The sequence below is a fragment of the Myotis brandtii genome, unplaced genomic scaffold, assembly GCF_000412655.1.
Source record: "Myotis brandtii unplaced genomic scaffold, ASM41265v1 scaffold766, whole genome shotgun sequence".
Classification (NCBI taxonomy): domain Eukaryota; kingdom Metazoa; phylum Chordata; class Mammalia; order Chiroptera; family Vespertilionidae; genus Myotis; species Myotis brandtii.
This window is the reverse complement of record NW_005371060.1, coordinates 341554-357433: the sequence shown is the minus strand read 5'-3', so window position 1 is coordinate 357433 and position 15880 is coordinate 341554. Positions and strand designations below refer to the sequence as shown.

The window sequence follows — 15880 nt, the reverse complement described above, 5'->3', positions numbered from 1 at the left end:
AAAAAAATATAGACTTAATCTCCAAAAAATAAAAAAAAAACTGGTTTGGGGCTAAAATAAGATACATATAACCCTTGAGTTAATGAATGTGATATAAAAAACAACCTTTAATTTTGTTTTTTTAACTGAAGGAACGTGTGAAGTAAAAGAAATGTCTCAAGGTAAAATTGAATGTGGAATATTACTGTTTTATAGGTTTTTTTTTCTGAAAATTTGTATCTATGGTCAAATACATGGTGGGCAAAAGTAGGTTTACAGTTGTAATACAAATAAGTAATACAATAATTAATAGATAATAGTGGAAGAATAAACTTTTGGGTACTCTCAACTGAAAAACCTACTTTTGCCCACCCCTGTTTATATATAGCTTCATCAAAGGTAATCACATTGGCAGTTTTTTGAATTCAGAAAGGTAATCACATTGGCAGTTTTTTGAATTTAGTAATCCATAGAACAAGAGGTATCTTGTGGATTATGTTTTAAAACAGCGGTTTTCAACCTGTGGGTCGTGACCCCTTTCACAGGGGTCGCCTAAGACCATCAGAAAACATATATAATTACATACTGTTTTTGTGATTGATCACTATGCTTTAATTATGTTCAATTTGTAACAATGAAATTGGGGGTCACCACAACATGAGGAACTGTATGCTTTAAGGGGTTGGTCTTCTAGCAATGATTCAGATGCCAGGAAAATAAAAAGTGGACATCCTTTTCATTTTTTTGAGACGAGGAATAGGTGGGAAAACAAACAGCTGGAAGCTGCAGTTGGAGATGATCCCTCCCACGCCTTCATTCAGACAAATGGAACTCTGAGCGGTTGTGGTACAGATGGCCGATCAGAACCCAGGGCTCTTGCTGCAGTCCTTTACACTGGGCACTGTGTTTGGCAGTACTTGGATTATTCTGATATGCAAATGTACTGTTTATTTTGTTCACATTATTTAAGGAAGAAGGTTCTGAAAATTGTCATAACTTATTGAGGGCTATGAAAACGGACTGAGAATCTTTTTTTTTTTTGGACTGAGAATCTTAATGGAAGTATTCCAATAGTAATCCAGATGTTATTATTTGAATGGTAATTGGAATGTGTTTTTGGAATGTTAATTTTAAATTTTAGTGTTGGTAAATAAAAATAACTTTTGGGTGATAATACACTAAAGGAAGAACAAGCTGGTCAGAGAGAGAATCCAGAACTAGACCTTAAGAAACCATATTTCCCCTTCATGGCTGTGACCCTTCCCAGGCTCATTTAAACTATCTGGGCCTTTGTGGCTTCACCTTCACCTATAAAATGACAGTAGTGTACTAAAGAGATGGCAACGTTTTTTCCAACCTCAAATTGTGGTTTGTGTCAGTTACACGTGGATCATAACTCTGGAAATTTTATGGTTAAACCATAAGATAATGACTCAGCTTCATTTGTGGTTAGTTGCTCAGTTTTGGTTCCCTGATCTTCGTTAGGACTTGATAAGTAGATTTGTGTAAAGCATTGTGCAAATAGGGCACATATAGTTCGTGGAAATCCTCCCTTGTTTGTAGGGTATGTGTGTTTCTCCCTCTCTTCCCTCCCCTACAATTTAGGACAGGATCCTAGAGGCAAGGACGATTTAGGAAGCACTTAAAATTTTAACTCTGTCTCGAAAAAATATCTGCTTAAGGCAATCCTCTTTGGAAGGTGGTGGTAGGGCTGTAGTTTGGATTATAAAGGCAAATATGAAAAGACTTTTTTAGTAGTCTTTCATTGATTTGAATTTTAGAATTAGAGCTGATTTGGTCCAGTCTTTTTATAGGTTAGAAAACAGGCAAAAGTGTGCATACTTAGTTTAGACTATTTAGTTAATAAATGGCTAAATGATTATAAGTCAGGGCCTCCTCACTTCAAAGCCTTTTCTAGCGTCAGTGCTGCTTTCTATAGTCCAAAGGTGGAGGTTCCTGAGGTTCCCACAGATCAGGTACACATAATAGCAATAAACGCAGTATTAAAAAGTACAGTATGCAGGGGCCGGGTTAAGTGTTTATAGGCAGGTAATGTCTCACTTTAACTTTACTGTGTCCCTTTGTAGCCTGTTATTTTCTCCATTTTTTTTCCAGGGGGTATTGAGGCCAGAGAAATTAAGTAGCTTCATGGGCTTCAAGCTCGAAAATGAAGCTGGAAGTCTGGTTTGTCCAACCCCAGAGTAATCTATTAACCTTTACCCTTGCTTCACTGGCACTACAAATGGTGAATTGTTGAAAACGGTTATATGAACTAGTTACCTCAAACAAGTCTTTCTGGATGTGGCATTTCATAAAACTAAATGAGGCTTCACCACATTGTGATTTGAGTCTATCAGTGTAGGGGCTTCTTCCTCCCTGCAGTGCACGAGGGCAAGCATTACACAGCTCCTATCTTGCGATCTGGGCTGTGGAAGCTACTGCCCATAGGGAGGAGTGGCAGAGCCAAGGGCAGCGAAAGGACAGCACCCTGGGACTGGCTGTAAAGAAATGAAACAGGTGCCCTGGCCAGTGTGGCTCAGTAGGATGAGCATCGTCCCATGCAACAAAAAGTTGGGTTTGATTCCCAGTCAGAGCACATGCCTGGGTTGTAGGCTCATCCTCAGTGTGTGTGTGTGTGTGTGTAGCGGGGGGTGGGGGGGAGTGCAGGAGGCAGACAACTGATGTTTCCCCCTCCTCTAAAATCAATAAAAGCATATTTTAAAAAAAGGAAACAGGTTTTCTTAGTAGCTGACAAATGGGCTCTGAAGACCTTGTTCTAACAAGATGACTCTTTTTTAAAAAAATATTTTTTTCTTGATTTTAGAGAGGAAGGGAAAGGGGGAGAGAGATAGAAACAAAAATGATGATAGAGAATCGTTGATCGTCCCCTCCCCCCAAGCCCCTCATGGGGATCAAGCCTGAAATCCAGGCATATGTCCCAACCAGGATCTGAACCATGACCTCCTCGCTCATGGGTTGACTCAACCACTGAGCCACCTGGCCAGGCCTAAAAAGATGACTGTTTTAAAGAATAGCACTCATTTTAATTTGAAAACTTGATAAGTATGTGGGGAAAAATCAGTTTTGTAACTTTTAAATCTCATCCTACCTTCTGTTCATAAGTGATAAAAAGAAAAATCCAACTTGTGTACTTCTGCCATATTCTACTCTTATTAGGCAGTTGTATAGTGTTTGTGATTCAATGAGAAGACTTTAGGGATCTAGTAATACATACAGTCAGTGCTCTATGCATTTGAATTGGTCTCCCATATGATCTAGAACTTCAGGGTTTTGACATCATGAAACAACATTTTAATTTCATTTTATTGATTAAATTTTATACTGTGCCAGGCATTGTGGCATTTCACATAAATATTGAGGACCTAAGAGTGGGAAATTTGGTTAATACATTTGAAAGATGGCCAAACATGCCTTGCATATAACCTAAGTACAAAGTGAAGCAACTCGTGGTGATGCAAGTCTGAGGCAACATTTCACTTGTGTTATCCAGGCTTTTTTATTTTTTGTTTTAAATTTACCTTTATTGTTGAAAGTAATGCAGTTGTACCCTCCCCCAACTCCACCCCCTACCCCTTTTAGCCTGCCCTCACTCCAGGCCTTCACCATCCTATTGTCTGTCATGGGTTGGTTATGCATAAGTTCTTTGGTTAATCTCTTCCCACCCACCCACCTACCCACTCCGACCTTCCCTCTGATAGCCATCAATCTGTTCCCTATTTCTGCATTTCTGGATCTGTTTTATTTACCAGTTTATATTGTTCTTCAGATTGCACATGTGAGTGAGATCATGTGATACTTTCTCTCACTGGGCTTATTGCAGGCTTTTCAAAGTCCCTACAGTATGTGCCAAGTGTGCACTAATGTCTACACTTAAAACAGGGCAACTTGCAGTATGAAAAAGGAAGGCGGCAAAGTAGGTACAGCTTGGTGTTTCAAGGGTTGGAAAACATTTCAAGGATTCCGGTCAAATCCTGGGGAAACAGATTGAGGCAACAAAATAACAAGGTGAAGTTGGAAAGTTTCCTGTAGCGTTCAGTTTCTTACAGGAAGTCTGCAGTTCCTGAATGTGAATCTTTTGCTGAATGGTCAAAAGGAAGCCTGTTGGGCTTCTTGCTCTCTCTGTTTTGTTTCAGAGGGTGGGGATCACACAAGTTTGTCCCTTTCCTGCTTCTAGCTAGCCGCTTGGCCCTAAGCTAGGCCTGAAGACGCAGGTTAAGCCAGAGTTCCCTTTGTTCCAGGTGAGCAGCAGCCATGCCCAGGACTGCATTGAGAGGCTGCTGTTCTGTTGGAAGCTGGCTTCTCAAAGGTCATTGCCCTCAGGACTGGTGGGAAGTTCTTTCATGTGTTGCCTCCAGTGCCTCCTATTAATACTCCGCCCCCCACTTTGGGTTATTTTGAGTAAGTGTAATTCTTCTCTTTGAAATGTCTCCAAATATTTGAAAAGAGACTTCTCTTATCAAGGTTAAACAGCTTCCCTTCCGGAGAAATTTTTCATGGTTTTGAGGTCTCTTTCCCTTTTCTAAATGCTTCTTTCTAAAGTGTGTTATTCAGAAAAATTTCAAATATAGTCTAATAAACATAGAACAAATGTTCCTATGACAAACACTATACTTTTGATGAAATCAGTCAAATGGTATGTAGATTATTTCCCCCTCAGACCCAGCACACTGCTAGCTCATATAGGGCTCACTTTCAGTTAAAAATCTCCATCCTTTTAAAAATTTATACTCCCCCTCGCCCCTCCAAAAAAAAAAAATGTTGTACTCTTCCCCAATTCAAGTTCAATTGAGGAAAACAGGGACATACCTCTAAAAACTTTACAGCCTGGCTTCAGTCCATTATCCTTTGAGTACTGTGTAAAAAAATTATGATTTAATTTAATTGTCTTTCTATTTAGCCCATATTCACTTTGTCCACAAAGATAGCATACAACCTTGTCACAGGTCTTACTATTGTCCAGATATGTTGTGTCTACAACAAGCATGTCAAACTCAAAGGCTAACACGGGCCAAATAAAGGTTTAAGTTTATGTGGCCACAAAAAAACAAAACCTTTAATTTTCATAGAAACGTAGGTTGTTTTTTTTTTAAGAGACATGCTGAATACAAAGGGCTGAAATAAATGAGTCATTGTTAACATAAAATAATAGAACATTTTAATAAAAGTTAATATTTCTTCTTGAACATTAACTTACCAGACACCGAATAACTGCACACATTAATAAGCATAACGCAAATAAACCTATTTTTCTTGTTCTCCGAAACCAAAATATTTCCTGTTGCGCACACCAAACAAGTGAGTCCAAGACTAATGAGGTGGCCATCGGCTGCTAAAATTTTCGCTGCTAGTATTAGTGGAGAGAAATGGTGCGCCTGTGCCTAAAGCGTGTAAGGGAAATGAATGCAACACGATTATAGTAATCAGTCAGCGAACGTTATAGTTCGTTATTAATAATTATGTATAACAGGATATTGTAAAAATTAAGTTAGGAAATTTTTATTAAAACGTTTCTTACATACCGTTATATTGTCTCGGCCATAAAAATATTCGTTGTGGGCCGCGAGTTAGACATGCTTGGTCTACATTACATTGGACAGTTTAGTAGGTGAGGGCTTAGTGAACCCATGCTGGGCTACAGTGATCATTGCTTTCTTTTCTAAGTGTTTAAAAACCATCTGTGGCCCTAGCTAGTTGGCTCAGTGGATAGAATGTTGGTCTGCAGACTGAAGGGTCCCTGGTTCAATTCTGGTCAAGGGCATGCATGTACCTCGGTTGCAGGCTCCTCCCTGGCCCAGGCTCTGGTTGGGGCTCATGCAGGAGGCAACCAGTCGATATTTCTCTGTCTTTCCCTCTCTCTTCCACTCTCTCTAATAATCAATGGAAAAATATCCTCGGGCGAGGATTAAAAACAAAACAAACAAAAGCACAGCTGTGATTCTACATCTATCCGGGATAGAAACTCGTGGCTCTGTCAAGCTCTGCTTCATTGCATTTCGGACTCTCTTGTCTCTCAGTTTGATATATCATTGGTTATGTGCTATTCTTTCCACATCTATTTCTTATCTCTTGTAAACCTAAGCTTAGTACAGAGTTCTCTGTAGTTTGCTACACTAATCGCTGTAAGAACCTCCCTTATGTCAAAATCCTATGAAATTGTTATTTTAGATTTACATTCTGGAGAGCTTCCTAGCTATGAAGGCATCTCTAAGTTGTCCCTAAATTTAAAAAATATACATAAAGAAAAGAGAGAATAAATTAAAATTCTGTCCTCAAAAAATTTAGGTACTTGTCAGATCTATACAACGTTCTAAACTGTTACTAAGCTTTTTTTTTTTTTTGCAGCTGGTTTTCAAAGTACTGTAATTATGGATCCTTGTAGACCTTTTAATCTTCACCTCTAAATCTGCAAAACAGGAACCCGTGACTTAAACTGTCTGACTTCATGTGTGTTAGAAATAGAAACTTACACTCTAATATTCTTTGAACTTTTTGGAGGCTGTATGCCTTATTGATTCAGAAAAATTGTTGTGTTTATTTCAGAAATACCTGTTCACATGTAAAGTGTCACTAAAGTTAGATGCATAGAATTTTGTGGCAGGAACACAATAGTGGTGGGCATGGAGAGGAGGGAGTATTTATTAAGAGTTTGCTGTGGCCCTAGCCGATTTTGCTCAGTGGGTAGAGCATCGACCTGTGGACTGAAGGGTCCCAGGTTAAATTCTGGTCAAGGGCACATGCTGGGATTGTGGGCTCCATCCCCAATAGGGGTCGTGCAGGAAGCAGCCTATCAATGATTCTCACCATTGATGTTTCTATCTCTCCCTCCTGCTCTGAAATCAGTTAAAAAAATATGTATGTATATGTATGTGTATATGTATGTGTATATGTATGTGTATAAAGAGTTTGCTATGTGCCAGGTCCTGTGTTGGAAGTAATCTAAGCAGTTGGTAACTGGGAGCTGGATGGAATGATCATTTCGGGATTGAAAGGTGGTTTCTGGTTGTAATGATGGTGCAGTTTGAATTGTTCTGTGTTTTTTTTTTGTTTTTTAAGGAACAGTGAAAATGAGTACCTCACAGGACCAGAATGGCTTCCGTAAGAGAGAACCCCTTCTGAGGTGTCGTGATGCACAGAGGGACTTGGAGCTTGCCATTGGTGGAGTTCTCCGGGCTGAACAGCAAATTAAAGATAACTTGCGAGAGGTATAATGTGTGCTTTTCTCTTGCCGTGTCTGGACTCTTAGCACAGGCATGGTTAGAGCATGGCCAAGGTTTGGCTTCTCAGTGCCAACCAAGAAGTTTCACCCCATGCCTTCCATGGTCTGCCTGAAATGTTGATGTCTTTGATTCCAAAGGGAAATACAGATGTTAGAAGAGTTTGGAAAACTTTGTACCAAGAGAATTAAATTAGTTCAGCATGCATTTTTGATTGCTCTTCTTTGCGGTCCCTGTGCCAAGCAGTGCCATCCAAAAAAACCCCCCAAAAAACGAATGAGCAGTATACTTACTGTTCATCTGTATCCTGGATGCATAAAGGATGGCACAAGATCCTGTCCCCTAACATTTTTTAACTTATTGATTGCATGGTTTTGGTGGTGCCATGGTTGTGTAAATGACTGTCAGAGTAAGCCAGAATGAAATATGTTTGTTCCATTGACTTAATAGTATTCTTTTGGTGACTGGGGAGACCAAGTGGTATTACATGACTTTGAAATACTTTATTATACAGAAAAATGTGTTTTAAAATAATTTTTAAAAAAAATCTATTTTTACTGACTTCAGAGAGGAAGGGAACGAGAGAGAGAGAGAGAAGAGCGAGAGGAGAGAAATCAGTGATGAGAGAGAATCATTGATTGGCTGTCACTTGCACGCCCCCTAGTGGGGATTTGGCTGTCACTTGCACGCCCCCTAGTGGGGATTTGGCTGTCACTTGCACGCCCCCTAGTGGGGATTGAGCCCACAACCCAGGTATGTGCCCTTGACTGGAATCGAACCTGGGCCCCTTCAGTCCCCAGGCTGGCACTCTATCCACTCAGCCAAACTGGCTAGGGCTAAAGTAGTTTTTTAAAAAGGGGTTCTCATTGATAATTTATAACTGTTTTGATTTTTTTCCTTAGGATTTTATATTTACCCCTCTTTGAATCACTGTGTATGCTTCCAGAAACATTTACTTTACAATTTTACTTAAACTGTCTATCCTAGTGGTCTCTGGTTATTGACATATAGTGGCACATCTCTTTATCAAATTGGTCTACCGTCGTCAATGGGTTGCTCATTTGTAATCTGAGAAAAGAGATAAAGGCTAGCTATTAAGTCAATAGTCTTATCTTATTACACTTGTAAATTTATAAAACTATAGGTTTTCAAATTATATGAAACACTGAGGGGGATCAATATTACCTGACATGTTCTTATATTTTCTCTAGATTATTTTAGAACACCCAAAATTAACCTGGCCTCTTAGTATTGTGGGGGGATTTTAGAGCTTAGGTATACTTTTTTGGCTGGAATTCTTAAAATGGGTCCTTCGGGCTTTGGGGACACTAAGCCCAGAAATTATAGGTACAATTTTTAGCATGTGCATTTTTCTGGGGAGATGTCATTGGATAGCCAAAAGAACTTGTGACTCCCAATAGTTTAAGAACCTCACTGTTCAGTGGGAAATAATTATTTGGGCTTATAACAATAGTGAAGCTGCCCTAACCGGTTTGGCTCAGTGGATAGAGCGTCAGCCTGCGGACTCAAGGGTCCCAGGTTCGATTCCGGTCAAGGGCATGTACCTTGGTTGTGGGCATATCCCCAGTAGGGAGTGTGCAGGAGGCAGCTGATCGATGTTTCTCTCTCATCAATGTTTCTAATCCTCTATCCCTCTCCCTTCCTCTCTGTAAAAAATCAATAAAATATATTTAAAAATAAATAACAATAATGAAGCTAATATTAATATGTATGTGTTTCCTAGATCAAAGCCCAGATTCACAGCTGCATAAGCCGTCACTTGGAATGCCTTCGAAGCCGGGAGGTGTGGTTGTATGAACAGGTAGATCTCATCTATCAGCTTAAAGAGGAGACACTTCAGCAGCAGGCCCAGCAGCTCTACTGGGTAAGGTGGCTGGTTTCTAGAGAATGCCTTTCCTGTATTGTGGCATCAGATAAAAGTTTAATCTCAAGTGCTATTTGTTAACTTGGATATATTTGGTGCTTTTTGTATCATTGTGGCAAGGTGGTTTCATTTTTCTTATAGTTACTGGGCCAGTTCAATTGTCTTATTCATCAACTGGAGTGCACCCAAAACAAAGATCTAGCCAATCAAGTGTCCGTGTGCCTGGAGAGGTAAAGACTATCTTTGCTTGTTTTGATTTTTGGCATTTTGACTTTGGTGTATTAAAAAAAAAAGTCACTTTTATAACTCATTGCACCTGTTGGATTTAACTTGACTTCTCTGTTCCTGTGATAAGATCATCTTGTTTTATATTTTTAATATTATACTTGGTGCATGGTTAAGTGATCTATCTTTGGTTGAGAGTCTTAGAAAAGTACAGTCATTTCAGATAATTCACAATTTGGCTTTTGCTTTGGATGAAGTTGAAATAGATATTTCTTTAAAATAGCCAGATTTTATTTATTTTTTTCTCCAGACTGGGCAATTTGACCCTCAAACCTGAAGATTCGACTGTCCTACTCTTTGAAGCAGACACAACTGCTCTGCGCCAGGCCATCACCACGTTTGGGTCCCTCAAGACCATCGTGAGTAATACTGATCTCAGATGGTTCATAGTGTGCTTCTCAGGTCTGTGGCCTCACACGTGGTACTGAAACATCACATTTTTACTTTGAATACTGGCTTTCTAGAGAATTTGGTGAACTTCAGAAATTTCGCATTCTGATTAAGATGACAGGGCATTAGGCTGGTAGTTCTTGGGATGTGGTATTGACTCATGGATAATCTCAAGAATTCACCTGGTATTAAAACTTTTGACATATTTCTTATAAAATTTATGGCTTGAATGGTCTTTCATATAAAGAAGCAAACATGGTCTCATTTGTGTCTTGTTAAAAGTAGTAATACTACCAATTGTGGTGAAATTTCTTGTATGATGTTATATAGTAAATAGAGATTTCTCAGATTTGATAACTACATTGTAGATCATTGAATTTAGTGTAAAGAATATTCTATAGAAATGGTAATGCTTTGCTTAATACTTTTGAAATTATGAATTACAATTTCACTTTTTGATATGAAAGTTAACATTAATAAATATGATTATTTTGCTTTTATTTTATAGCAAATTCCTGAGCAGTTGATGGCTCATGCTAGCTCATCCAATATTGGGCCCTTCATGGAGAAAAGAGGATTTATCCCATTGCTAGAGCAGGTAAAATGTAATTTTGTTTCTGATAACTGATTTATTACTTGGCTAATATTTCTTTTGGGTTTAAGTAAATCACTGTTTTTTTTTTTGCTTTCATTTATTTGTAAAAAGGTAATGGGTTAGTTTATGCAATTAAATTCTTCCTTTGAGATGGACTGTCAAATAGAAATTTAGATGTTTAATAGGTGTTGAGTAACAGAAAGTTATTGTTATCAATTAGTTCATAAGAAATTATCATCAGCCCTAGCCGGTTTGGATCACTGGATAGAACATTGGCCTGTGTAGTGAAGGGTCCAGGGTCCGATTCTAGTCAAGTACATGGACCTCAGTTGCAGGCTTCATATCTCCATTTGTGGTTGGGGTGCATGCGGGAGGCAACCAATCAGTGTGTCTCTCACATGGATGTTTCTCTCTGTCTCTCCCCTTCCCTTCCACTCTCTCAAAATCAATGGCAAAATATCCTTGGGTGAGGATTAAAGACCATTATAAACTTATGAACAAAAATAGATACAGAGGCAGAGCTGCCTCGAACAGACTGTCAAACTACAGCGGGAAAGCTGGGGAGGGTTGGGGGGTAGGAAGGGAAAAGAGATCAACCGAAGGACTTGTATGCATGCATATAAGCATAACCAATGGACATAAGACACTGGGGGGTAGGGGAGGCCGGGGAATTGTTAAGGGCGGGAAAAAAAGGAGACATATGTAATACTCTTTGTAATACTTTAAGCAATAAAACAATTAAAAAAAATAAAAGCAATATAAAAAAATAAAAATAAAAACACTTTCATCATTCTAAACAAAAACTCTGTACCCATTAAGCACTAACTCTACATTTTCCCCCACTCCCAGGCCTTGAAAAAAAAAAAAGTCCTACTAGCAATCAGCGATTGAGAGCAAATGCATATGTAACAGCCGGTGGGCTAATTCTTTATACCTGTCCCATGGCTTGGTCCCCCAATAGCACTGTATGTTGTTCAAAAAAAACCCAACAAACAAACAAACAAAAAAATTGTCATTAGCTCTCTGCTTGAGTTGGTTCTCTCTTGGGAATCCTTTTCTTTATAATTCATAGATTTGATTTACTTCTAAAGGCAATTCAAATATAGGTTGCTAGACATTGTGAGTTGAGAAAGAACCCTGGAACTCAGCCGTACTCCTTCATTTATAATTGTGAATATGGAGGCTTAAGGAAGTCATGTAATTTGTGAAGTTAGTGGCAAGCCAAGATTAGAGAGTTTAGGTCTCCTGCTTTCCTGAACTTTCTACTGCATTTGACATTCATTGCCTTGTTATGTGATTAGCAGAAGTCAGCATCCAGCACCACAGCTGTCCCTCTCAGTGAATGGCTCCTTGGAAGCAAACCAACCAATGGTCATCCAGCTCCTTACACACCCAGCACCAATCTCCAGGACTGGCTCACCCAAAAGCAGACCTTTGAGAGTAGTCAGGTATGTTGTTGCTTTTTTGTTTCTGAGGTAGATGTAGTAGTAGATGGGGTTTTAGTATGTCTTTGTTTAGTTTTTAGTTCTGGTCTAGAAACATGTATTTTTAATAACTTTAAATTACAATAGTGACATTTCTTCGCCATAGAAAGTTTAGTAAACAAAGAACTATATAAAGAAATACAAATAATCCCAACATGCAGACAACCACTGTAACATTTTTTTTTTTAATATACTTCACTAGAGGCCCGATGCATGGATTCGTGCACCGGTGGGGGTCCGTCACCCTGGCCTGCGCCCTCTCGCAATCCAGGACCCATTGGGGAATGTTCGACTGCTGGTTTTGGCCTGATCCCTGCAGCAGGGCCGAAACTGGCAGTCCAACATCCCCGATGGCTGTAGTAGTGCGCAAAGTGGCAGGCGGCCGGGGAGATGCCCGAGCCCTGGCTGGTTGCCCCGCTGCCTCCCGCTCATCCCAGCTGCACTGCGCCTGCCTCTGCCACCACTGCCATGGAGGCCGGGGAGGTGGGAGAGGCTGGTGCTGCCCCAGCTACACTCGCCAGCCATGAGCCGGGCATCTGGTGCCCATTTGTCAGCTGAGCGGCTCTTCCGCTGTGGGAGCGCACTGACCACCAGGGGGCTGCTCCTGCGTTGAGCGTCTGCCCCCTGGTGGTCAGTCATAGCTACCAGTAGTTCAGTTGTTCGGTTGACTGGTTGCTTAGGCTTTTTTTATTTTTATTTTATTTTATTGGTTTTTCTACAGAGAGGAAGGGAGAGGGATAGACACTTAAAAACATTGATGAGAGAGCACCATCAATCAGCTGCCTCCTGCACACCCCCTACTGGGGATGTGCCCACAACCAAGGTACATGCCCTTGACCGGAATCGAACGTGGGACCCTTCAGTCTGCAGGCCGATGCTCTATCCACTGAGCCAAACTGGTTAGGGCTTAGGCTTTTATATATATATAGATTTTTCTATGCATACATATACTTAAAAAATTATACTATAATTCCTGTTTTGGCTATTAGATTTTTTTTTTCACTAAAAATATATTTCTCTGTCACTTAATTTCTTCCATAAAATCCTTAATAGAATATGTTTCATCGATTGGCTATAATTTAATCTTCAGGTTTTTTTTTAGTGGGGAATATAAACAAAGTTCCTCTAAAAATTCAGGAGCTAATTCTTTGTTAGTTCCTTAGGAGAAAATACCTAGAAATGGCATTCTTAGATTACAGTTATAGAATACATATTACCAACTTGGCTTTCCAGGAAATTGATATCAATTTATATTCCCCCCAGCAGAATATTGATTGTATTTGCTTCCCTGAAACTTCTCTAAGAGTACTTATAAGTTTATTTGTGAATTTGACACAAAATAACAATTTTGTTTTAAGGAAATTGAGTATTTTTCCTATTTATTAGCCTTTTTCTATGATTTGCTTAATTATATCTTTTGCTCACTTTTGTCTTTATTCATAGAGGCATATTATGTAGAACTAATTTCTCTTCTATTTATGCTACAAATGCTTTCTCTTAGTTTGCCTTTAATATTTTCCATTTTTTTTAAATTGCAGAAAATGTTTTTTATGTACTCAAATATTTTATTATTGCCACAGAGAAATCCCTTGTCTCTGTATACTTAAATTTAGAAACACTGGGCAATGTAGTAAATAGGCAAATGGGACTGTTATCATTGAATCCTAAAGCACTCATCCTGTTCTGGTGAACTAATATTGTGTACTTTTTGCTTAGACTTCCTCCAGAACCTGCAGTGTCTTTAGTAATGTCTGGGGCAACCTAAAGGGCTTGGAAAACTGGCTCCACAAGAGCCAACAAGAAGTTGTTCCTGAAAAACCAAATTACGAAAAGGGTAACAGCTGTTCTACCACCAGTTCATGCTCCATTGATACTGACAAGGTTGAAGATCCAGAGCTTCTTGATCAAGATGAGATGAGTCTTTCTGATTGGCTGTTGACTGACCAGGACTCTCCAAAGCTGGAGAAGCCTGGGAATGGCAGCTGTGAAACCAGTGAGAAGTTTAAGCGCCTGTTCCAGGTGTTCCATGAGTCCTACAATGTGAATGATTGGCTTGTCAAGTCCGATTCCTGTACCAATTGTCGGGGCAACCAGCCCAAAGGTGTGGAGATTGAAAACCTGGGCAATCTGAAGTGCCTGAATGACCACAGTGAGGCCAAGAAAACCTTGTCCACTCCCAGCATGGTTATTGAGGATTGGCTTGTCCGGAACCATCAGGACCCATATAAAGTAGAGGAGGTCTGCAAAGCCAATGAGCCCTGTACAAGCTTTGCAGAGTGTGTGTGTGATGAAAATTGTGAGAAGGAAGCCATGTCTAAGTGGCTGCTGGAGAAAGAAGGAAAGGATAAAAATGGTATGCCTGCGGAACCAAAATTTGAATCAGAGAAGCATCCAGATTCCCTGAATATGTGGCTCTGTCCTTCCAGGAGAGAGGCAGCAGAACAAGCTAAAATATCAAAGGCAATGGCTGCTTCCAAAATTGCTGATTCCTTCAAAATGATAAGGAACAGTTCCTTGTCAGAGTGGCTCATCATACCCTCATGCAAAGAAGCACATCCCAAAGATAGAGCTGGCAAACAAAAGCTTATGAGTCCGGTGGCCACTTCCTGGTGTCCCTTTAATACAGCTGACTGGGTCTTGCCAGGAAAGAAGACAGGAAACCTCAGCCAGTTATCCTCAGGAGAAGACAAGTGGCTACTACGAAAGAAGGCCAAGGTGGGCAGACATCAAAATAGCACCATTTGAAATATATTTAACAGGTTTTTACTTTCCTAATCCCAAACCTTGCAAATGGCCCAGATCCTTAAACATGTTAAGTGTTAAATTTTGCTTAAGTATTGATTTTGGTACAGTATTAGCAACAGAATGGAGGATTTGTGAATATTCAGACTAAAGTTTTTGAACATTTTCCAGGTTCACAATCTCCATCCTGCAGGGGGAGAAATATACAAAACACGCCAGCCTGTTTCATTGCTATTTATGGGAAAAAATTTAGGGGCAGAGGAAACAATTGTCACCCTTGCTCTTAAAGAGAGAATGCCCAACATTTACATTATTCCTTATTGACACTGTATTATTGGGAAGATTATTTGTAGCAACTCATCTTTTTGTCTTGCAGGAAGTATTACTTAATTCACCCCTGCAGGAGGAACATAACTTCCTCCCAGAACATAATTATGCCCTCCCAGCAGTTTGTGATCTCTTTGCCTGTATGCAGCTTAAAGTTGATAAAGAAAAGTGGCTATATCGAACTCCTCTACAGGTGGGTACATGCCAATAGTGTATGTATTAGATTTTACAGCTTGTTTTCTTATATATAAACTCGTACTTTGCCCATTAAACCAAATTCATATTAATGGAATGAATATTAGGCAAATGAGGGGAGAGGGAGATAATAACATTTCATGTATTTCACTTGAATTTGCTTTATGAAATAACTAGTACATATTTGAAAGTGGCATTTCAAGATATGATGTAGTTGTTGGGAATTTTTGGAACCTGTGTGGATTCAAATAGCTTATTGAGAAATGAGTGAGCTTTTAAGGTGGGGAGAAATGTTTACATGCTACAGTGAAGTGATTGTTTATCTGTGGACCTTTCTTTACAGATGTGAAGGAATGGAGTACTAGAATCAAGCAACTTTTCTGCAAATCATCACATTTCCATGAGCCGAGTGACTGCAGCTTGCCAAATCATTGTGTTTCTGGGTGTGACCAGCCAGTTTAGTTCCTTTCCTGCCTACTTTTGAACTAGTGAAGAGAAATGTCATCACTTATGAATTACTGTGTAAAAGAAAAAGGCTGTTTGTTGATGCTGAGGTGATTCAGTTTCTTCTTACAATTCACCCCTACACTAGAAAGAAACACAGTATCTTGGTGGATATTTCTTTCACAAGTCTCCATGGCTCCTTAGATTGTGTTGTTTTTAGTATATTCAAACTGTCGTTTTAAAAATGAAAGAGTCCTATATTCAAGGTGTTGATTTAAAGCTAGTCAACTTTCTTAACCTTTTGGTTACCCTTCTTTAG

General features: G+C 39.4%; 1 protein-coding gene across 4 annotated transcripts in view; it reads left to right on the top strand.

Moving 5' to 3' along the window:
- NCOA4 (nuclear receptor coactivator 4) overlaps positions 1-15806 on the top strand; it is a 25197-nt gene extending 9391 nt beyond the window's left edge. For 2 of the 4 annotated variants that reach the window (XM_014530718.1, XM_005883126.2), the window contains exons 2-10: positions 7054-7202; positions 8959-9099; positions 9241-9329; positions 9635-9743; positions 10283-10372; positions 11671-11817; positions 13570-14568; positions 14972-15115; positions 15461-15806. In XM_014530718.1, coding sequence (XP_014386204.1) covers positions 7065-7202; positions 8959-9099; positions 9241-9329; positions 9635-9743; positions 10283-10372; positions 11671-11817; positions 13570-14568; positions 14972-15115; positions 15461-15466 — 1863 coding nt within the window. In that variant the 5' untranslated portion in view covers positions 7054-7064 and the 3' untranslated portion in view covers positions 15467-15806. Of the gene's footprint in view, positions 1-7053; positions 7203-8958; positions 9100-9240; positions 9330-9634; positions 9744-10282; positions 10373-11670; positions 11818-13569; positions 14569-14971; positions 15116-15460 lie in introns of those variants that run through there. The other 2 variants (XM_014530717.1, XM_014530719.1) reach the window with 2 other exon arrangements.
- The last annotated feature ends 74 nt before the right edge of the window (positions 15807-15880 follow it).